At 53.9% G+C, this 16,121-nt stretch overlaps 2 protein-coding genes and 1 non-coding gene across 16 annotated transcripts; 1 reads left to right on the top strand and 2 right to left on the bottom strand.

Annotated features, from left to right (window-relative positions):
* Window positions 1-302: 302 nt before the first annotated feature.
* Window positions 303-2,180, bottom strand: ECI1 (enoyl-CoA delta isomerase 1). Its single transcript, XM_026683253.2, has 6 exons — window positions 2,019-2,180; window positions 1,821-1,948; window positions 1,577-1,723; window positions 1,198-1,319; window positions 887-1,065; window positions 303-755 (listed from the first exon to the last, which is right to left on the bottom strand). Exons 1-6 carry the CDS (start codon window positions 2,170-2,172, stop codon window positions 589-591), a joined length of 897 nt encoding a protein of 298 aa, XP_026539038.1. The 5' UTR covers window positions 2,173-2,180; the 3' UTR covers window positions 303-588.
* A 171-nt stretch (window positions 2,181-2,351) lies between these two features.
* PARN (poly(A)-specific ribonuclease) lies at window positions 2,352-13,411 on the top strand. Of its 14 annotated transcripts, none has more exons than XM_026683244.2 (24): window positions 2,352-2,395; window positions 2,472-2,549; window positions 2,647-2,726; window positions 2,843-2,910; window positions 2,992-3,073; window positions 3,569-3,629; window positions 3,951-4,101; window positions 4,772-4,837; window positions 4,945-4,983; window positions 5,289-5,331; window positions 5,742-5,819; window positions 5,957-6,013; window positions 6,153-6,230; window positions 6,742-6,785; window positions 7,048-7,090; window positions 7,918-7,993; window positions 8,389-8,499; window positions 8,579-8,648; window positions 9,007-9,062; window positions 9,396-9,482; window positions 9,790-9,864; window positions 11,018-11,210; window positions 11,958-12,151; window positions 12,596-13,411. In XM_026683244.2, exons 1-24 carry the CDS (start codon window positions 2,377-2,379, stop codon window positions 12,646-12,648), a joined length of 1,902 nt encoding a protein of 633 aa, XP_026539029.1. In that variant the 5' UTR covers window positions 2,352-2,376; the 3' UTR covers window positions 12,649-13,411. The 14 variants fall into 14 exon arrangements, with proteins under 14 accessions (XP_026539029.1, XP_087798487.1, XP_087798489.1 ...); XM_087942361.1 differs by having other exon boundaries at window positions 9,378-9,482; XM_087942363.1 differs by having other exon boundaries at window positions 5,739-5,819; window positions 11,973-12,151.
* A 2,581-nt stretch (window positions 13,412-15,992) lies between these two features.
* On the bottom strand, window positions 15,993-16,064 carry TRNAT-CGU (transfer RNA threonine (anticodon CGU)). The gene has a single exon. It is a non-coding gene; the product is annotated as a tRNA-Thr (tRNA).
* Between the last annotated feature and the right edge of the window lie 57 nt (window positions 16,065-16,121).

The following is a 16,121-nucleotide window of genomic DNA, read 5'->3' as shown; positions in this document are numbered from 1 at the left end:
GAGAACACACAAGTCATCCCCAAAGGAGAAGCTGCTTTAGAGAACCAATCTCTAGATCTGGATTCCCCAGACTGGGGAAAAAAGACCAGTCAAACAGAAAATCACACACCATTTTACTCACACAACCAGATGCCCCAATTGGTGGCCTGCCCCCACCCCAGGAACACCTCACAGCAGCTCCAATCCTGTGAAGCACAGGCAGTGGGGTGGCCAGAGCAGCCATGGTAGCCTTGCTCGCCTGGCAAAGATGGTTTAAAGAGATCCAGAGGCATCCCCATCCACCAGCAACAACGTAAACAGTCTCTACTGTAAGGGTTTATTGAAAACTGCCATTCCGCCTGTTTCCTACAAAGACAAAAGCTAAGCAGACCCAGGTGGCTTAGCTGCCTCCCTGCAACCCTTTCTAACCTCTCCAGCCACCAGCTGAGCCCTGCAGTCCAAATTCCAGCAACAAATTAGGCAAAGGCCATTAAAGTCAGACACCACACGTTCAGTCTACCGAGGCCCAAGGACAGAATGGGGCAACCGTGAGGCTGCCAGGAAACTCCCTCAAGCCCCAACAAGAGGAAAGGCTACCCCCACTCCTTTTCAGGCCTTCTTCTGTTTCAACATCTCCATGTACTTCTGGAGAGACTTCTGAATAGCATCCCTGGAAATAAAGCGCACAAAGTCCTGGATGTCAGCCTCCCGATGCATCAGCAGGTGGTCAAGAGTTTGCTTCCGTAGGGTGGACTTGGAGAGCTGTCGGGCGTGATCTAGGCGCAAGGATGGGAAGAGTAATGAAGAGGAGGGCTCCCCGAGGCAATTAGGTTCTCCTTGCACAAGCAAGGAGTAGGCTGGCCTCGAGTCTTGACCTCAAGCAGGAGACTGGGCCTGGGTGTCCCACCTGGAATGGCCAGCCACTGGCCCATGATTTCTGCAGCTCTGGCTAGAATCTTCTCTTCAGGCACCAACTCATCCACGAGGCCAATTTTGAGGGCTTCTTGAGGAGAATACAGGAGTCCCAGCTGGAGGGAGCGCTCGGTGGCCCTATGGCCAACAGTGTTCAGCAAAGAGTCCTTGAACCTGGGTGCAAAAGAGACATTCAGACAGTGTCCTCCAACTAGCTACTGGAGCCAAACCGAAGCTGGTCTGGCCTGAAAGGGTTGACAAGCCGGGAAAGATCCTACTGTCTGCACAGCTTCCTCCACACCTCACCAAAAAGGGGCCACTATGCCCAATCTTGTCTCATTCAGGCCAATGTTGTACTTGGGATTCTCAGCCATGATCCGGTAGTCACACGACAAGGCCACCAGGCAGCCTCCCGCGGGGCTGGAACCCTGCCAGGAACAGAGCTGAGTCGGTGGGGGCGGGGAGGGGTCCCTGCTTCACCATTCCTTGCCCCCCGCCCCGCCCCGCCCGAGTGCCTCGGAAGGCCCCCGGGGAAGGGGAGCTCGGCAGCCGGGAGCTCTGCAGGCAGCCCACACGGAGCAGCGAGGGAAACCGCTTCCTGGGCGGGGGGAGCAGAATGGCTGCCGGTCAGGGGCGCAGCGGGCCCGGCAGCCTTTCCCGCAACTCGGGCGGCCCGGCGGCTTACGTTGATGGCGGCCACGGTGGCCAGGCGGCTGCCGTAGAGGAGGATCCAGAGCTGCTGCACGGCCCTCCAGAACTCGCCCAGGCGCTCCTCGCTCCGCCCGCACATCTCCGTGATGTCCAGCCCGGCCGAGAAGATCCCGGGGATGGCCTACGGGGGGAAGGCGCTAGGGTCTCTCCCTCGGCCGGCCGGCCGGCCACCCGCAACCGTCGCCCGGCCCGGCCCGGCCCGGCCCGGCCCGACCTACCGAGGTGAAGACGAGGCCGCGGCAGGCCCGGCGGTCCTCCAGCTTCTGCAGCGCCAGGCAGAGCTCGGTCAGCAGCGCCAGGCTGAGCCCGTTCACTGGCGGCTGCTGCAGCCGCACCACCGCCACGCCTGCGGGGAAGGGCGCGTCAGAGGCCGCCGCAGGCCCGCCGCCCCGCTTACCCCCGCCCGCCCTACCCACCCGCGCGCTCGTCCAGCTCCACCAAAACCGGGCTGGCCCCGCTGATCCGGCGCCTCGGCCACGCAGGGAAGGCCAGGCGAGTCAGCGGGCGCGGAAGGGCCCCGCCAGGCCCGGCCGCCCGGTCCACCAGCCGAACCAACAATCTCGCCGCCATCTTGCTGGGGGGCGGGGCAAGCCATCCGCCCGTGGGACGTCCCACCGAAAGGACGGGCAGCCGCGGCTTCTCGGGCGCTCTTGAGCATGCGTGAGACGCGACGCTCTCTGGTCACGTGCCCGTGACGCATCTGCGCGCCGGGTCGCCGCGTTTATTTCCGGAAGTGCTGGCGCGGCCGTGGGGGGTGACCCGGCGCCAGGCGGGATGGAGATCACCCGGGGCAGTGAGTGGCGGCGCGGGGCGGGGCGCGGGGCGCGGGGCGCGGGCGGCTTCCCGGTTGACCTTCGCTTTGTCCGCAGATTTCAAGAGCGCGCTGGGCACCGTCTACGAGGCCGTGGAAGACGCCGATTTCCTGGCGATCGACGGGGAGTTTTCAGGTACCGAGCCGCCCCCACCCCGAGCGCCCGGGGTCCCCCTCCCGGGCCACGAGCCCCCTCGCTCCGGCCGAGGCCTCAGGACTCGCTCTGCTTGCAGGCATCAGCGACGGGCCGTCCGTGAGCGCGCTGACCAACGGCTTCGACACGCCCGAGGAGCGGTACCAGAAGCTACGGAAGGTGAGTTGCTCCCGGCGGGAACGCTGTAAAACCTCTGGGCGCCTCCCACCCGCCCCCTCCCCAGTTTCTCTGGATCAATAACTGGTTGCTTAGAGTTTCTGTTCATTTCCACCCAGCATTCCATGGATTTCCTGCTCTTCCAGTTTGGTCTATGCACTTTTAAGTACGATCACACAGAATCTAAGTATGTCCTTTTCTTGGTTTTTAAAATTAAGTGTGTAGCATGATAACTTGTAAATTGATTTTCAACTGTGTTTTCTTTTAGGTATAACATGAAATCGTTTAACTTCTATATTTTCCCCAAACCTTTGAACAGAACATCACCAGATGTCAAGTTTGTCTGTCAGGTATTCCCCCTTCTGATTCAAAACTAACAGAGAATCCAAAGGAAAATCTTCCACTACCAATCTTGCACAAATGCAGTGCTGCAAGCTGCATAATGTTTCATATATCGTTAAGAAGCTAGATTATAAATTATTAAAAAGATGTTTTTGTTAAAGTCAGAATGATCTTGTCAGTTTGAGAAAAGTTTCATAAACATGAAGTGACTTCAGAGGGAAGTATTTTTTTTCTTTGCACTCTCCATACTTCAGTGTCACCCACAGATGTGGTTTCTAGCCTGATGTTGGAGAAAAGGTAAATTGCCTGGAAGTTCCTTGTACCTTACTCAAGGCCAGCAGTTTGAATTTTATCTGGGAGATTGTTACTGTATTGGTTTGTCAAATGAATAAAATGTATATAACCCACCATGAATTGGCATTTTTAGTGGTAAAAATTAATTTTATTAGATTGAAATCATTTGTAGAATCATTTATAAATCTGTTTTCCTGTTTTTCTTCCAGAGCTCAAGTATAGATTTTTTAGCAAACCAGGGATTTGATTTTAATAAAGTTTTTCGAAATGGTAAGCTTTTTGTAAATATTTTAAAAGTAACTTTGCATTTCCATAGCTGTAGCTTTAACTTTTTTCTTTCCAGTATTTTGTGATCTGATCTTGAAGAAAGAAAATCATGATTCTGTAATTATTTGTGATTAAAGTTTAATCTCCATCACTGAGAATTCTCTCCTACCAAGAGAGTTAAAACTTCTATTCCAATGCATCTGGAGGATACTAGGATAGGAAAGGATGACTAGATGCCCAGATGTTTAAATTGGAACAGTTTTAAAACAGAACTTCACCTGAGTCCCTTCCACCCACTCATCCCCACCTTCCCCTGTTGTTAAGGTATCCCTTACTTAAATCAAGAAGAAGAAAGACAATTACGGGAGCAATATGACGAGAAGCGCTGTCAAGCCAATGGACTTGGGGGCTTGGATGCTGCCAAGCCTCCATCGGCTGTTCCTGAGGATCAGAAGGAGTTCATCAAGAAAGTTGTGTAAGTGAATATTTAGTCTGTGCTTGGAGAGGGACTCAGAACACCACTGGTAATTGTTGCATTTAGGTTTTCAATTATTTCCTGGGTCAGACAAAGTTTGGCCAGGAAGAGGAGCCACCTCCTGCTGCTGTCTGCCAGACTGGAAATAGATTTGCAGCTTGTCTCATGCAGTGGAGAGGCTGATGGAGGCTGACCACCTCAGCACACTTCTCTGGAGCACTTTCAGCCAGAGAGGCCCTGCTTTGGGCTTTGGGCTCCCTCACGATCAGGGTATGGAGGTTTTAACAAGGGACAGGGCTTTCGCAGGTGTGGTGCCAACCAGGGGCTCTTCAGGAAGAGATGGTTACGAGGCATTTGCTTGCTTAGTGTCCATTGATGCTACATTTATGGAAATTCAGTTATGTTGGTCCTCATTGTTTTACCCACTTGCCCCATTTACTTTGAATTTTGGAAAGTACTGACTTAAATAGTTACTTGCGATAATGTGCACAGTGTGGATCCAGCAAACAGTAAAACCTGCCAGCTCTCCCATGTTGGAGAACACAGGCCATTGTGCACTAGCAGGGGGACGATGGTTCTGCCTTGTCTGGGCTGTTTGCAGACGGTCCTCCCCATGGTGGGAAGAGGCCAACCCGAAAGAAGGCACCTTCTGCTTCTCTCCCCTTTTCAGAGAAAGGATAGAAGATCTCCTGCAAAATGAAGGAAACACCACCGTGCAGCTGGAGCCGTGCACTGGGTTTGTTCCTCTGGGTCTTGGGCAGAGCTTTGCGTAGAGGAGGCTGATTGGGCAGCCAAGAGGAGGGGAAATGGCAACCTTACCAACTTTCTCTTCTTCTCTTGTAGATTTCAGAGGAAACTAATCTATCAGACGCTGAGCTGGAAGTGAGTGGTGCTGGTTACTACAAGGAGAAGTAGCTGAAGCAGCCTTCTCCGCCTCTGGGGAGCCACAGCTGGGAGTGCTGCACTCCTTGGAGGGCAAGCTCCCCGTCTCCTGGGCAGTGTTGAGGCAGAGCTCCTGCTTTCCTTTCGGGCATCTTTTTTTTTTTTTTTTTTTTAATGCACCAAGCATGGAGTTTACACTGATACTTGTGTTTCTGGTGTTATTGCCAAATGTGGCACTTTATTTCTTTTCTGCAAACCTAAGGAGGATTATTATTAATCCTTATTTATTTTTAATTTCATCATAGATATCCAAAAGGCATCCATGTTGAAACCGTGGAAACAGAACAGGTGACTAGTTCTGCATTTTCCATTTCCCACCTTGGTAGGGCTGTGGGGTTTTCCAGGCATCCCTAGGCGAGTTCCGGCGGGCAGATGGCAGCTGCTCCTTTGCTGGTCTGATCTGGGGCCCTTACAAAAGAGAGACCTCTGGTGGGATGGCTCATGGATTTGCCTCCCGCTTCTGAACCTTGCAGCTGAGGAGCAATATGTTAAAAGTTGCTCTTCCTGGGCTGCTGCCCTCCAGATACGTTGGGGTGGGAACTTGCAGGATTCCCAGGCGGGGAAAACCATGTGAGAAAGTCAGATTGATTCTCCCTCCTCCTCCACCCAGGAATTTGATGCATGAAGCTGTGTAGGAGTGCTCGGTCATTGTGCTCTTGCTTGCTTGTGCCTGCATTAACCTTTGTGGCTCTTAGAAGGAGCGATACATGATCATCAGCAAAATGGATGAAGAGGAGCGCAAGAGAAGAGAGCAGGAGAAGCGAGCGAGAGAGCAGGCAGGTGCCTCCGATGCCGGGCAGGGACTGGCTTGCTGGGCTGGGGGCAGCCTCTCAGCTCCAGTCAGGGAGGCTGATTCGCAGGAAGGCTGGGCTGAACTGGGCAAAGGAACTCACCCTGGGCTTCTCACTTGTAGGAGGAGCTGAGGGATGCAGTGGGGTTTTCCAGAGTCATTCACGCCCTTGCAAATTCGGTACGTTGAAGGGAAAGTAGGCATGCCATCGGCAGCTGAAGTTAGCCAGACAGACGTTCTCACACCCAGCGTAGTGTGGTGGTGAGGGAGAGCATGCTCTGCCTCTCCCTGAGCATTGGGCTGGGTTGCTTCTCCACAGGGCAAGCTGGTGGTCGGACACAACATGTTGCTGGACGTCATGCACACCATCCATCAGTTCTACTGCTCCCTCCCCGAGGTTGGTGGTTCCTTCCTTGCACTCAAACCTGCTTTTCCTCAATGCGTCCTTTGCAGGAAAGTCACCTCTTCCCTACTCGGTCCAGCAGAGACTCACCTGTCTGGGGCACACATAGACCGGTCATCCTGGGTGGAAGGTGGGGACCAGCACCTGTCCTGGGTCCAGTGAGAAAGATGCTCTGCCTCTAGTTGGTCCGGGAAGTCAACAGCTCCTCCCAGTAGTTGATAGCCAAAGTGGGACTGCTTCCCTTTGACATTCCCTCTGCTTTTGCCTGGAAGCTTGATAGGTTTCTTAACTTCCAAAACTTTCCAATTGGAGTTCTCTTAAGCTGGCAACCACCTGTTGTATTTTGAAAACCCCATATGGTTTGGATGGCGTCTTCAGTGTAACATCCATGTAATATTTTCTTTAGCATTGCAATATTTGCTTTTCTCAAATAAATTAGTATTGCATTGATGCAGTTTACATTATCTCTTTTGCTCTCAACAATCTGATTCCTTTTAAATTTCAGGATTTCAGGGAGTTCAAAGAACTAGCAACATGCGTCTTTCCAAGGTAAGCCAGTTCGGTTCAGTTGTCTGTTCTCTCAGTGGCCCTCCAACTGTCCAAAGAGGCCCCCCCCCCCCATTTCCCCTGGCAGAAGAACCATGGATGCCCACAAGCAGCTGAGATCTCAGTTAAAGTATTGCTATAATCCTCTTATGGAACATTTGAACCTAGGAAGCTCCTGCTGATTCTTCATTGCAGCCATCTTATTTCAAGCCTGCCATCCCTTGTATGTTTTCCAGAATTTATAACTCTAAAATCTGTTTTACAGACTATTGGACACTAAATTGATGGCAAGCACTCAGCCATTCAAGGTAGGACATTTGCATTTCTTGATAGCGCCTGTTAAAGTAGTATTGTCATTAGCAAAGTTAATGAAGTGAAACAGACAGATAAACAAGACTGTTTTGCAACGAAGATAACATGCCATTTATGCACCCAGTGAACTACCTTTTCCTGGCCACAGAATCCTATCCTCAGGAGGCATTGGTGCTTGCCAGAAGGCAAAACCGCTAAGCACAAACAAAAGCTAACCTTCCTTAAAATGCCTGTTTTTTTTGGGGGGGGGGGGAAGCGGGGGGAGACGAGTGCCTTGGAAGAAATCCTGAGTGTCACTTTCTGCCTTTAGCAGGAGCTCTTGGTGCCTCTGACATGGTCAGTCTTACCTGTTGCTCAGTTGGAGCAGTGCCACCAGGGGCCTTTAACTGTTTTTGCTAATTAGAGTGAAGGCAAGAGTAATGCTGGTGAACATGCCTTGGAAGTGATTTACATAGAGCTCACAAGTGGGTGTATATTTTGGTTAATTCCAAATGTTTTAAGACATTGGTGAAACATTAGAAGAGATTTCATCTTCTTCTCATTTTCTTGTTGTCAGTTGGTATTGATAATAGTGGCCCAAACTGCATTAGTGTATTGTGGCAAAATTAAAAGCTTCTGAGATGGTGCTGGTTTTAAGACTCTCAAACTCTGTTTTGACTTCTAAAAAGACTTTGCAACCACTGTGGTCTTTCCAAGGGGGCCAAGGTTTTGGGAACCATGCCTGCACGGTGTGGGGGGCGTGGGGGAGAGAAAGAGGGAGAACGCACTTGTACTGTGCTGACCTCAGCCTGCAATCAGAGATGCCTCGTGTTCTTCTCCTCAGGAAATCATTAAGAATACATCCCTGGCAGAGTTGGAAAAGCGTTTGAAGGAGACGCCCTTCAGCCCTCCAAGAGTTGGTAAGGAAAGAGAGCAGCCGAAAAATGCGGCTTTTAGTAGGCGTGGCAAAAGAGCGTTTAAAGCTGTGCTTTCACTTTGGTAGGGAGAAACTTATTGGATTCTCTCTAGCTGGCATTTCTGTATACTTTTGATGGGCAATTTAGATCGGGGCTTCAGAAACACACAAAACGAGGGGCAATATTGAACTGTAGCTGGATGAAAAAGGCTGCAATTTATGCTACTGTTTCATCAGAGGCAGACTAAAGGCATTCTTGAGTCTGCTGGGATGGGGCCAGCAAAACAGTCTCTGGGGGGAAACTGGGTACCTCAAGCTTTCTCTGCACCCCTGCCTGGACTAAAGCGTCCCTCCTTCCATCCAGGTGACTTTGAGTAAAAGCATTTTTTCCTTCCTCAGAAAGCGCCGAGGGGTTTCCCAGCTACAACACGGCATCAGAGCAGCTTCATGAAGCTGGATATGATGCATACATCACGGGCCTCTGCTTCATCTCCATGGCAAACTTCCTAGGTACTCTGGCCTTCTCCCATTGCGCCAGAGCCTCCGCTCAGCTCATCGTAGTGATTTTTGTCCTGTTTTTGCTCATTAGGTTCCTTTCTCAGCCCTCCCACAAATCATGTCTCTGCCCGTTCAAAGCTGATCGAGCCTTTTTTCAACAAGTAAGTAACAACCTCCTTGAAAACCATAATGTTGTTTTCTGAAATTCTGCTGTGGCTTTTTCAGCCAAGTTTGTGTTGTAGTCTAAAGCTGGCATGTAGAGCAGTGCCAACGTGTTTGCTAGAGAGATTTTCTTGCCCTGCCGTATAGTGCAAACTGCTGCCCTAGGCTGAGACCACAAGGGCCCAGCCTTTGGGAGGCTAGTGGCCCCTGGCTCTTGCCATGTAGTTCAGAGGTGCTCTTTTGCTAGCTTTTCATGGAGCTGGATAAGCAGAGACAAAGACATCTTTTTATTTTATTCTGTTTTTATTTATAAGAGCCCAGTATAATATCCAAGTGACTCTCTAACTTTTGCTTCAGATTATTCCTGATGAGGGTGATGGACATTCCGTATCTCAATTTGCAGGGACCAGATTGTAAGTGTTTTTTTCCCCCCCATCTCAAAATGGAAGAGGGATGGTTCACACCTTTTTGATTTCGCAGCAGCCTGTGAGAAACATTCTCTCTTTTAATGTGGGGGGACTGAGCTGCAGAAAAGGGAAGAATCGACTGAAGGTTAGGTAGGAAATGCGTGTGAGCCGATCCAAGTCTCTACCTTCCCCAGAGGGGTGTTTTTGTATGGAAGCCCAGTGGGGAAAGTGTCACGTTGATCTTCGCTGTTTGGCTCCTGGTGCGGCCGGGGGAGCGTGCAGCAGCTCTTACCAAAAATATAAATCACTTCCTCATATCAGGTTCTTCTGGTTTTGTAGTGCAGCCAAAACGTGATCACGTCCTTTATGTTACCTTTCCCAAAGAGTGGAAGACAAGTGACCTTTACCAGCTTTTTAGTGCTTTCGGTAAGTAGACCCGTCTTTGGCAGAGGGGCGTCTGTGGGTGGAGGGGAGGTTGGCCAAAATGGAGGGCCAAAGGCAAAGGGTCCTGGCTTTGGTGGGCAGAGAGCGGGTGGGAGTGGGGTTTGCGAGGCCCTTTGGGCAGCACAGCTCAGCAAAACCTCCGCCCCACCCTCAACGCGTCCCTGTGCTGCTCTTCCCTTCGGCCCTCCCTGCTCCAGGGCGAGAGCTGCCCCTGTCCGGGTGATGTCATCTTCACTATGCTTGGACAGATCTGATCAGAACAGAGTTTACATTCCCCTTCCAATTTTAGGAAACATTCATGTCTGTTGGATCGACGATACATCAGCATTTGTATCCCTGAGTCAGCCTGAACAAGTACAGATTGGTGAGTACCATCAAACCTTGAGAAGAAGTAAGGTTCACGGCTGCTTATTTTTACTAAACCTCTGCTAATAGTCTGACTGTGTAAAGCGGCTCCCTATATCTTTAGCTCTTTCTCCACGATTGCTCTTGTGGGGCTAGCTTCCCTCTTCCTGGGGGCCTGCCGGATGGGAGTGGCCACATGCCAGGAGAGGAAAGGCATGGAAAAGAGGGACCAAGGAATACCGTCCCCTCGACCCTTTGCAGGCCAAGCTCTGCTCTCAGTCCTGCCGGGTCAGCAGCAGGAGAGCTGAGCACCTGGAGCAGGTGCGCTGCCTGGGCGTGATGGGCAGGCGTGCCCCCGCAGCGTCTGTCCAGGCGCCCATCCAGCTACCTTCCAGGAGGACCTGACCTCCTGTCCAGAGCAGGGTCTGAAGGGTTCAGCCTGGAATGGCGGTTACGTGGCAGGGCTGCCTCGGACCAACAAAGGCTGAGTTCGTCTTGGTTGCTGCAGCAGGCACAGCCCTTGGCAGACGGGCTGCAGGTGCCTTTCACTCCTTGGGGCATCGGCCCTTCCCTTTTTCTCCTGCAACATCACTTTCAAAAAATCCTTGAGGTGATGGTTCATTTTGCCAAAGCCTCACCTTTACCTCTCCTGTTCCTGAGGGTTGGGAGAATTCTGGCACAGAAGAGGAAAGGAAGAATGGATGACTTGATGAGCTTTGGGTGCTACTTTCTAACAAGCCAGGCTCAGTCTTGTAGCCCCCGGGTGGGGAAAGAGACCCGTTGCTTGGGACGACTTTCTTTCTGGCATCTCTCTGGAAGGCTGAGGACAATTTAAAAGAAACGAGCGAGGTCTCTGGCCAACACACAGCTCGTCGTCGTCCCCCGCCCCCCCGCCCACCACACACACAATTTGTACCAGTCCTCCCTTGAGTTTTCTGGTTATTTTCCTAGGAACAGGATATTGGTTTCCTTCACCAGCATCCTGGTTATGCTCTCCCGAATGTAGCCTGAGTGTCCCCCCCCCCACCTCAAAAAAAGAGCTCCCCTGCTCCCTCCTTGGAAGAGGAAGAGGAGGGGCCATCCCTCCCTTCAGCTCTTTGGGCCAGGAAGATTGGAAGCCGTCCTGGAGAGGATTCCCCTCGGAGTGATTTTGTGCTGAACTGTTTCCACAGCTGTTAATACCAGCAAGTATGCTGAAAGTTACCGGATTCAGACTTACGCAGAATATTATGAAAAGAAGGAGGAGGAGAGGAGGCAGGCGAAGAGGAAATGGGCAGAAGACAGTTGGAAGGAGATGGAAGTGAAGCGCTTAAAGACGCAGGCCAGCCCCTTCGCACTCCAGAGCCGCTGCTACAGCATTTGCAGGTGAGGCACGTTGGGGCACCGGCTGGTTCTGCACCAGGTGGGCTTCATGGGCAGGAGAGCAACTCCCGCAGCCAGAAACCGGCCCAGCCAGTTCAGCAGAAGAGAGTTAGCCCCGGCTGGGAAAGCACGAAGCCCAGGCGCCTCCTGGGACTCAAGTTCTTTCCTCAACCTGGGGAAAGAAGTTCGAGCCAGAAATGCCGTGCCAGCCTCCCCTCTTTCTTTCCGAGTTTGGGAGGCCGGAGGAGTCTGGTTGTCTGGATGCCAGGGGGCAGTGCGGTTGCCCCATGCGGGAACCAAGTCAGCCCTGTCCTGCTAACAGCCTAGGAGTTTGAAAGTACAGGTGAAGAAGCAGGCATGCTGCTCTGCCAGGATGACATTTCAAGGGCCGAACAGAAATGAGAAGCACTCATATATTGAACTGGCACAAGAAAGATGGCGGCAGTTGGGGCTTAGCCAGAGAGTAAGTGCTGATGGCAGGCCTGCCGCTTCCAAGGAGACAGAAACATCTGCTTGGATGACCGGGGCCGTTGCAGATGACCAGTCCGGCTTGAAGAAGACCCAGTTTGGGCAGCTGTTCTGTGACACAAACCAGGATTGTGCAGGAGAACAGAACAGCTGGAGATGGCCTTAGGAAGGACAGCAGGGCAGGATTGCGCTCCTCCTCCTCCTCCTCCTTGCTTCAGGATGCTCCCTGGGAGCCCCCACAGATTAAAATGTCTCCCTCTTGGGCTTCTCCCATTGCCCCAGTTTTTCAACGCCCAGCTCTGTGGGGAAGAGAAGCATGAGCCCCATCCAAGAGGAGAGCATCACAGATGACGTGGAGGAGGCCACGGTGCAAGAGGTAGACCTGCCCCCCCCAGGCTCCTTCCAGGAGCCCCCTGAAGAAGAGGAGAAGCAAGCCAAGAAGCTCAGGACGGGCGAAAGGGAAGAAACATTGGATGGTAGGTGGTCTCTGCAGGGTGCTTGATCTGACAGCTCGTTTGCTGACCAGCAGGCCTAGAGGGAGGGGAAACTGTCAGTTTGTGGTTTTCTACATAATCTCAGAACTTTGAATGACCGATAAAAGAACGGGCAAAGGAGATCACTGCACCCCAGTTGTCGTCTTTATTTTGCCCAGCATTGGGGTACTCAAAGCACACCAAACGGAGCTGCTGAGGCCGCTCAGATGATTCAACCCCATCCTCCCACCCAGCCACTCTCCACACTCCTTAACAATCAGCCCAGGAGGAGGAGGAGTCTCCTTGGGGGAGCTGCGGCGGGAGGGGGGCGGCACAAGACGATTGCTGGCCCAGGATGCATCCCAGCCAGCATGGACAGAGGCTTTGGCGTGAGAGGGTTGGGTTCTGTGTTTGCTCAGTTGTGTGGTTGTGCTGTGCTTCTTGTAGGGGGGCTCAAGGCCACTCCCGCCAGGCTTTTTGACGTGCCGGACACATGGTAGCTGCCAGGAGCACCAATGAAAGGGCTTCCATTCCAAGGAACCAGCGGCAGCACAGTCCTCCCAAGCCACCCTGAATGAAGAGAGGTGGCTGGTGCACAAAGGAGAAGCAGGGCGCTTCTTGGAAATCTGCTTTGTTGATCTCTACTGAACAATCACAGTCCCTGTTTTTATGTGTATGCATGTGTGTACATGTCCGTTCCCTTGATTATGTGAAAGCCTTTTGCTGTCGTGTGTATTAGATCGAAAGGCCAAACCCTGGGCGGGACCATCCACTCCTGTAGCGTGGCTGAGAAACTTCACAGAGTCTGTGTGCAGCTTGCTCTGCTGGTCCCCTTGATCCCCTGCAGACATTCAGGCACATCAGCGGCCAGCCGGGCACTTTCCACCACTTTCTTCCCTGCCGTCTTTTGCAGTAGTAGAAGTGCATTTTCTCCCCCCCTCCCAATTAAAAGAGAAACTGTCCTTTCACTTTGGGAAAGAAAAGAGTCATGAAGCTTCATGTTAAGTTTGAGAACAGCATACTGTACCTGGAGGGGAGGGAAGCCTCTCGGGCACCTTTTCCTTTGATTTGTGACCAGCATTCTATATTTAAAAAGATACAAGATAAACCAGCAGCTTCACCAGCTTTTATTAGTTTGAAAAATCAATCTGCTTTGGTAGATTTCATAAACTTGGTTTGATATTTAACGTTTTTGTATCGTGGAATGAAAAATGTTACTTCCTGACAGTGAAAAAATAAAGAATCTTTTTCTGAGGAATCTAACTCTGTTTATGTTTCTAAGGCTGGGCCCTTTTTTTCTCCTGCAGCCACGTAAATCCTCCACCTGGAGTGGCTCGTGGGCTTCTCTTTGCCTGATAAGCAGCTGGCCCGGCTGCAGCACGGCCGCCCCACCAACGGGGCTCCTCCTGTGGAAGGCTAATCATTGAAGGGAGGGCCAGGCACCCACTCTGGCTCCAGAGGGAGGACATAACAGTTGCTGGGGGTGCTGCAGCAGCTGGCACAGCCGAGGGAGGCCATTTTCCTTGCGGAAAGGTAGTATCCCCAGCTCCTCCCTGGAGTTCCCACTTTCTGTTGCTGCTGGCAGAAGGAAAACGGGGAGCCAGCAAGCAAATGGGCTGTTCCTTTTTGCTGCTTCAGCGGCCTCACCTCTTTTGTAGCAGCCAGCTGTGGAAAGCTGTGGGCACCACTCTGTGTCACTGTCCGAAGCAATGTCCAGTAGGAGGGAAACCTGGGCAGGGTCAGTTCTTTGCCCTGTACCACCAGGGGTCAAGGGGACTGTCCCTTCTGCTGGGAGGCTCTTTTTCCCAGGGATAATCCCTTCCTCTTCAGCCTAGATAAGCTGAGTTGGACAGGCAGGAATGGGTGTTTGTTGTGGGGTTACTCTGGCAGACTCTCTGATGGCCAAAGTGGCCTTAGGGGTGCAGGGAGCCCACGAATGCTGCGATTAGTCCCCATGCCCCGTCCTCAACCTTCACGCCTCTGACAAAGGATGGAAAGACTGGCTTTTTGGCAGCCCCGTTTAGCAATGAATTGGGGGAGGAGGGAAGAGTCAGGAAGTTGTCCAAGGCCAAGTCTGAAGTCTGCCTGGTCCCTGGGAGGAAGTTTCCCCGGGTCAGCAGCTGCCCTGAAACAACGTAGTCTGCACACTCACTCCTTGGCCCAGCTTTGAGATACACGGCAAGAGCAATAAGGATTTTTAGGGGCATTATGGTAGCATGGAAAAACACAGCTGCCCCCAAAAGTCCCTCATTTTCCCTGCGCAAAGAGCAACCGGTGGTTGGGGGGCCCACCTGCTCCCCCTCCCTCAGCTGACCTTCCAGCAGTTCCTGTGCAGAGGATGCACGCCTGAGTTCTCCAGCCCCCCAGGACACGCAGGCATGCCTCGCTCGGAAGCCCCTCCGGATCTCCAGAAGCTGCTCCCCCCGCCCAGGGGCTCGGTCGCTGTGCCTGCTGCCACTCAAAGGCCTGTTTGATGGTCTTGCCAGCCACCACCAACCCCCAATTTCCCTAGGACAGCCTCCACTTTGGCTGGGACTCTGAGCTCTTTGAGCCCCCCCCCCCACCTGCATAGAAGGCGGATGCCGACGGAGGGGCTGGGCTGCCCCCCCACCCCCTTCCTTCAGCCGCTTCCCTGGACAGCCCCCAGCCCCGCGGCGCCCGAGAGCAGAAGGCGAGCCCGGAAGCGGGACTTTGTGGGCCAGTTGGGTACCAAGCAAGCTCATCTCGCCCCCAAAACCCCGACTCTGGATTCACAGCCTCCCGGGGGGGGGGGGGATTCCTCCTCCAACCGCAAAACCGGCCCCCGCGGCCTCCCGCAAGGCAAGCCCCCGCCCCGAGGGACCGCGGGGTCACTCCCGCCCTAGGCAGCCCGGCCGGAGCGCCCTTTCTTTGCCCAGCCGGGCGGGCTCCGGCTGTCAGCCGCGAATCTTCTCAGCTGGGAGCCCGCCGGCTCCTCCCGCCTGCGGCCGTTTCTCCGGACCCCCAGCCGGGGTCAGCCGCGATATCTCGCTCATTTCGCTCTTTTTCGGACGGAAACGGGGCGTCAGCGAAATTGAGCGCGCTCAGCGAAACGTCCCGAGCAGCAGAGCTCACTGGGGGGGGAGACAACGAAGCTCCCCGGGCGTTTGGACTGCAATTCTGCAACTCCCAGAATTCCCAGGCTGGGAGGGGGCGGGGCCGCGCCAGGGCTGCGAAGCCTCGCTGAAGAGCCTCCCCGCGCCAGTCCGAGAGGACCCGCCGCGCCTCCCCGGCTTTCCGCCCGCGGAACCCCCGCCACAAGAGCAGCCCGGGACCCTCTGACTGACGGCGAGCCCAGCCCAGGCGCATGGCCCGTCCGGCGGGCAGCGGAGTTGAACCCTCGCGGGCCACCTGTCCGGGCGCGCCGGGGCACTTACCGCTGCTCCGCTCGGACGGCGCTCCTCGCCCGCGGGGCAAAGACTGCCTGGCAGGGGTGTGGCCGCGGAGAGGCTGGCCGGGAGTTTCCCCGCCCCCGGCAGGACAGCCCTTGAGGACTAGCCGCTTGGAAAGGAAGGCCTGTTCCTCCGCCCGCGGGGCAGCCACTGGACGCAGCCGCAGGGATCCACAGACGGGAGGGCGGGGTGTGTGACTGCGGGGTGATAAGGGAGATAAGGCGGCCGCCCGTCCACTTTCCCGCGTGGGATGTCGACCGAGCTCCCGATGTCTCGAAGCGCGGACGGCTGCCCACTAGAAAATGGAGGGGGGGTGCCCCTGACACGTGTGGGAACTGCCGCCGACGGCGGCGGACCGCCCTAAAAATGAGCCCCTCTTCCATTCCTCCTGTCGCCCCCTTGCCGGGGTAAGCCAAGGGCAGCTGGAACTCGCGAGGCACGGACGGGGTTCGAACCCGTGATCTTCGGTTTACGAGACCGACGCCTTACCACTTGGCCACCGCGCCTGCGTTGAACGGGGTGCTTCGCTCCCATCTAGGCTGGCGGCGCTCCCGAGAACCGCG

This window comes from Notechis scutatus, chromosome 12 (assembly GCF_049901735.1).
Source record: "Notechis scutatus isolate UNSWTSFEM ecotype Mainland chromosome 12, rNotScu1.2, whole genome shotgun sequence".
NCBI lineage: Eukaryota > Metazoa > Chordata > Lepidosauria > Squamata > Elapidae > Notechis > Notechis scutatus.
The sequence above is the reverse complement of the archived record's forward strand: the minus strand, read 5'-3'. Positions and strand labels throughout refer to the sequence as shown.

What these genes read in the sequence shown, in the direction of transcription:
- ECI1 (XM_026683253.2), bottom strand. Translation starts at nt 2,172, where the DNA reads ATGGCGGCGAGATTGTTGGTTCGGCTGGTGGACCGGGCGGCCGGGCCT. An exon ending in GCGGCCTCGTCTTCACCTCG is followed by an intron (nt 1,724 to 1,820) that starts GTAGGTCGGGCC and finishes TTCCCCCCGTAG; the next exon opens with GCCATCCCCGGGATCTTCTC. An exon ending in GGCATAGTGGCCCCTTTTTG is followed by an intron (nt 1,066 to 1,197) that starts GTGAGGTGTGGA and finishes TTTTGCACCCAG; the next exon opens with GTTCAAGGACTCTTTGCTGA.
- PARN (XM_087942360.1), top strand. An exon ending in GAGTTCATCAAGAAAGTTGT is followed by an intron (nt 4,102 to 4,771) that starts GTAAGTGAATAT and finishes TCCCCTTTTCAG; the next exon opens with AGAAAGGATAGAAGATCTCC. An exon ending in CAATTTGCAGGGACCAGATT is followed by an intron (nt 9,063 to 9,377) that starts GTAAGTGTTTTT and finishes TCCTCATATCAG; the next exon opens with GTTCTTCTGGTTTTGTAGTG.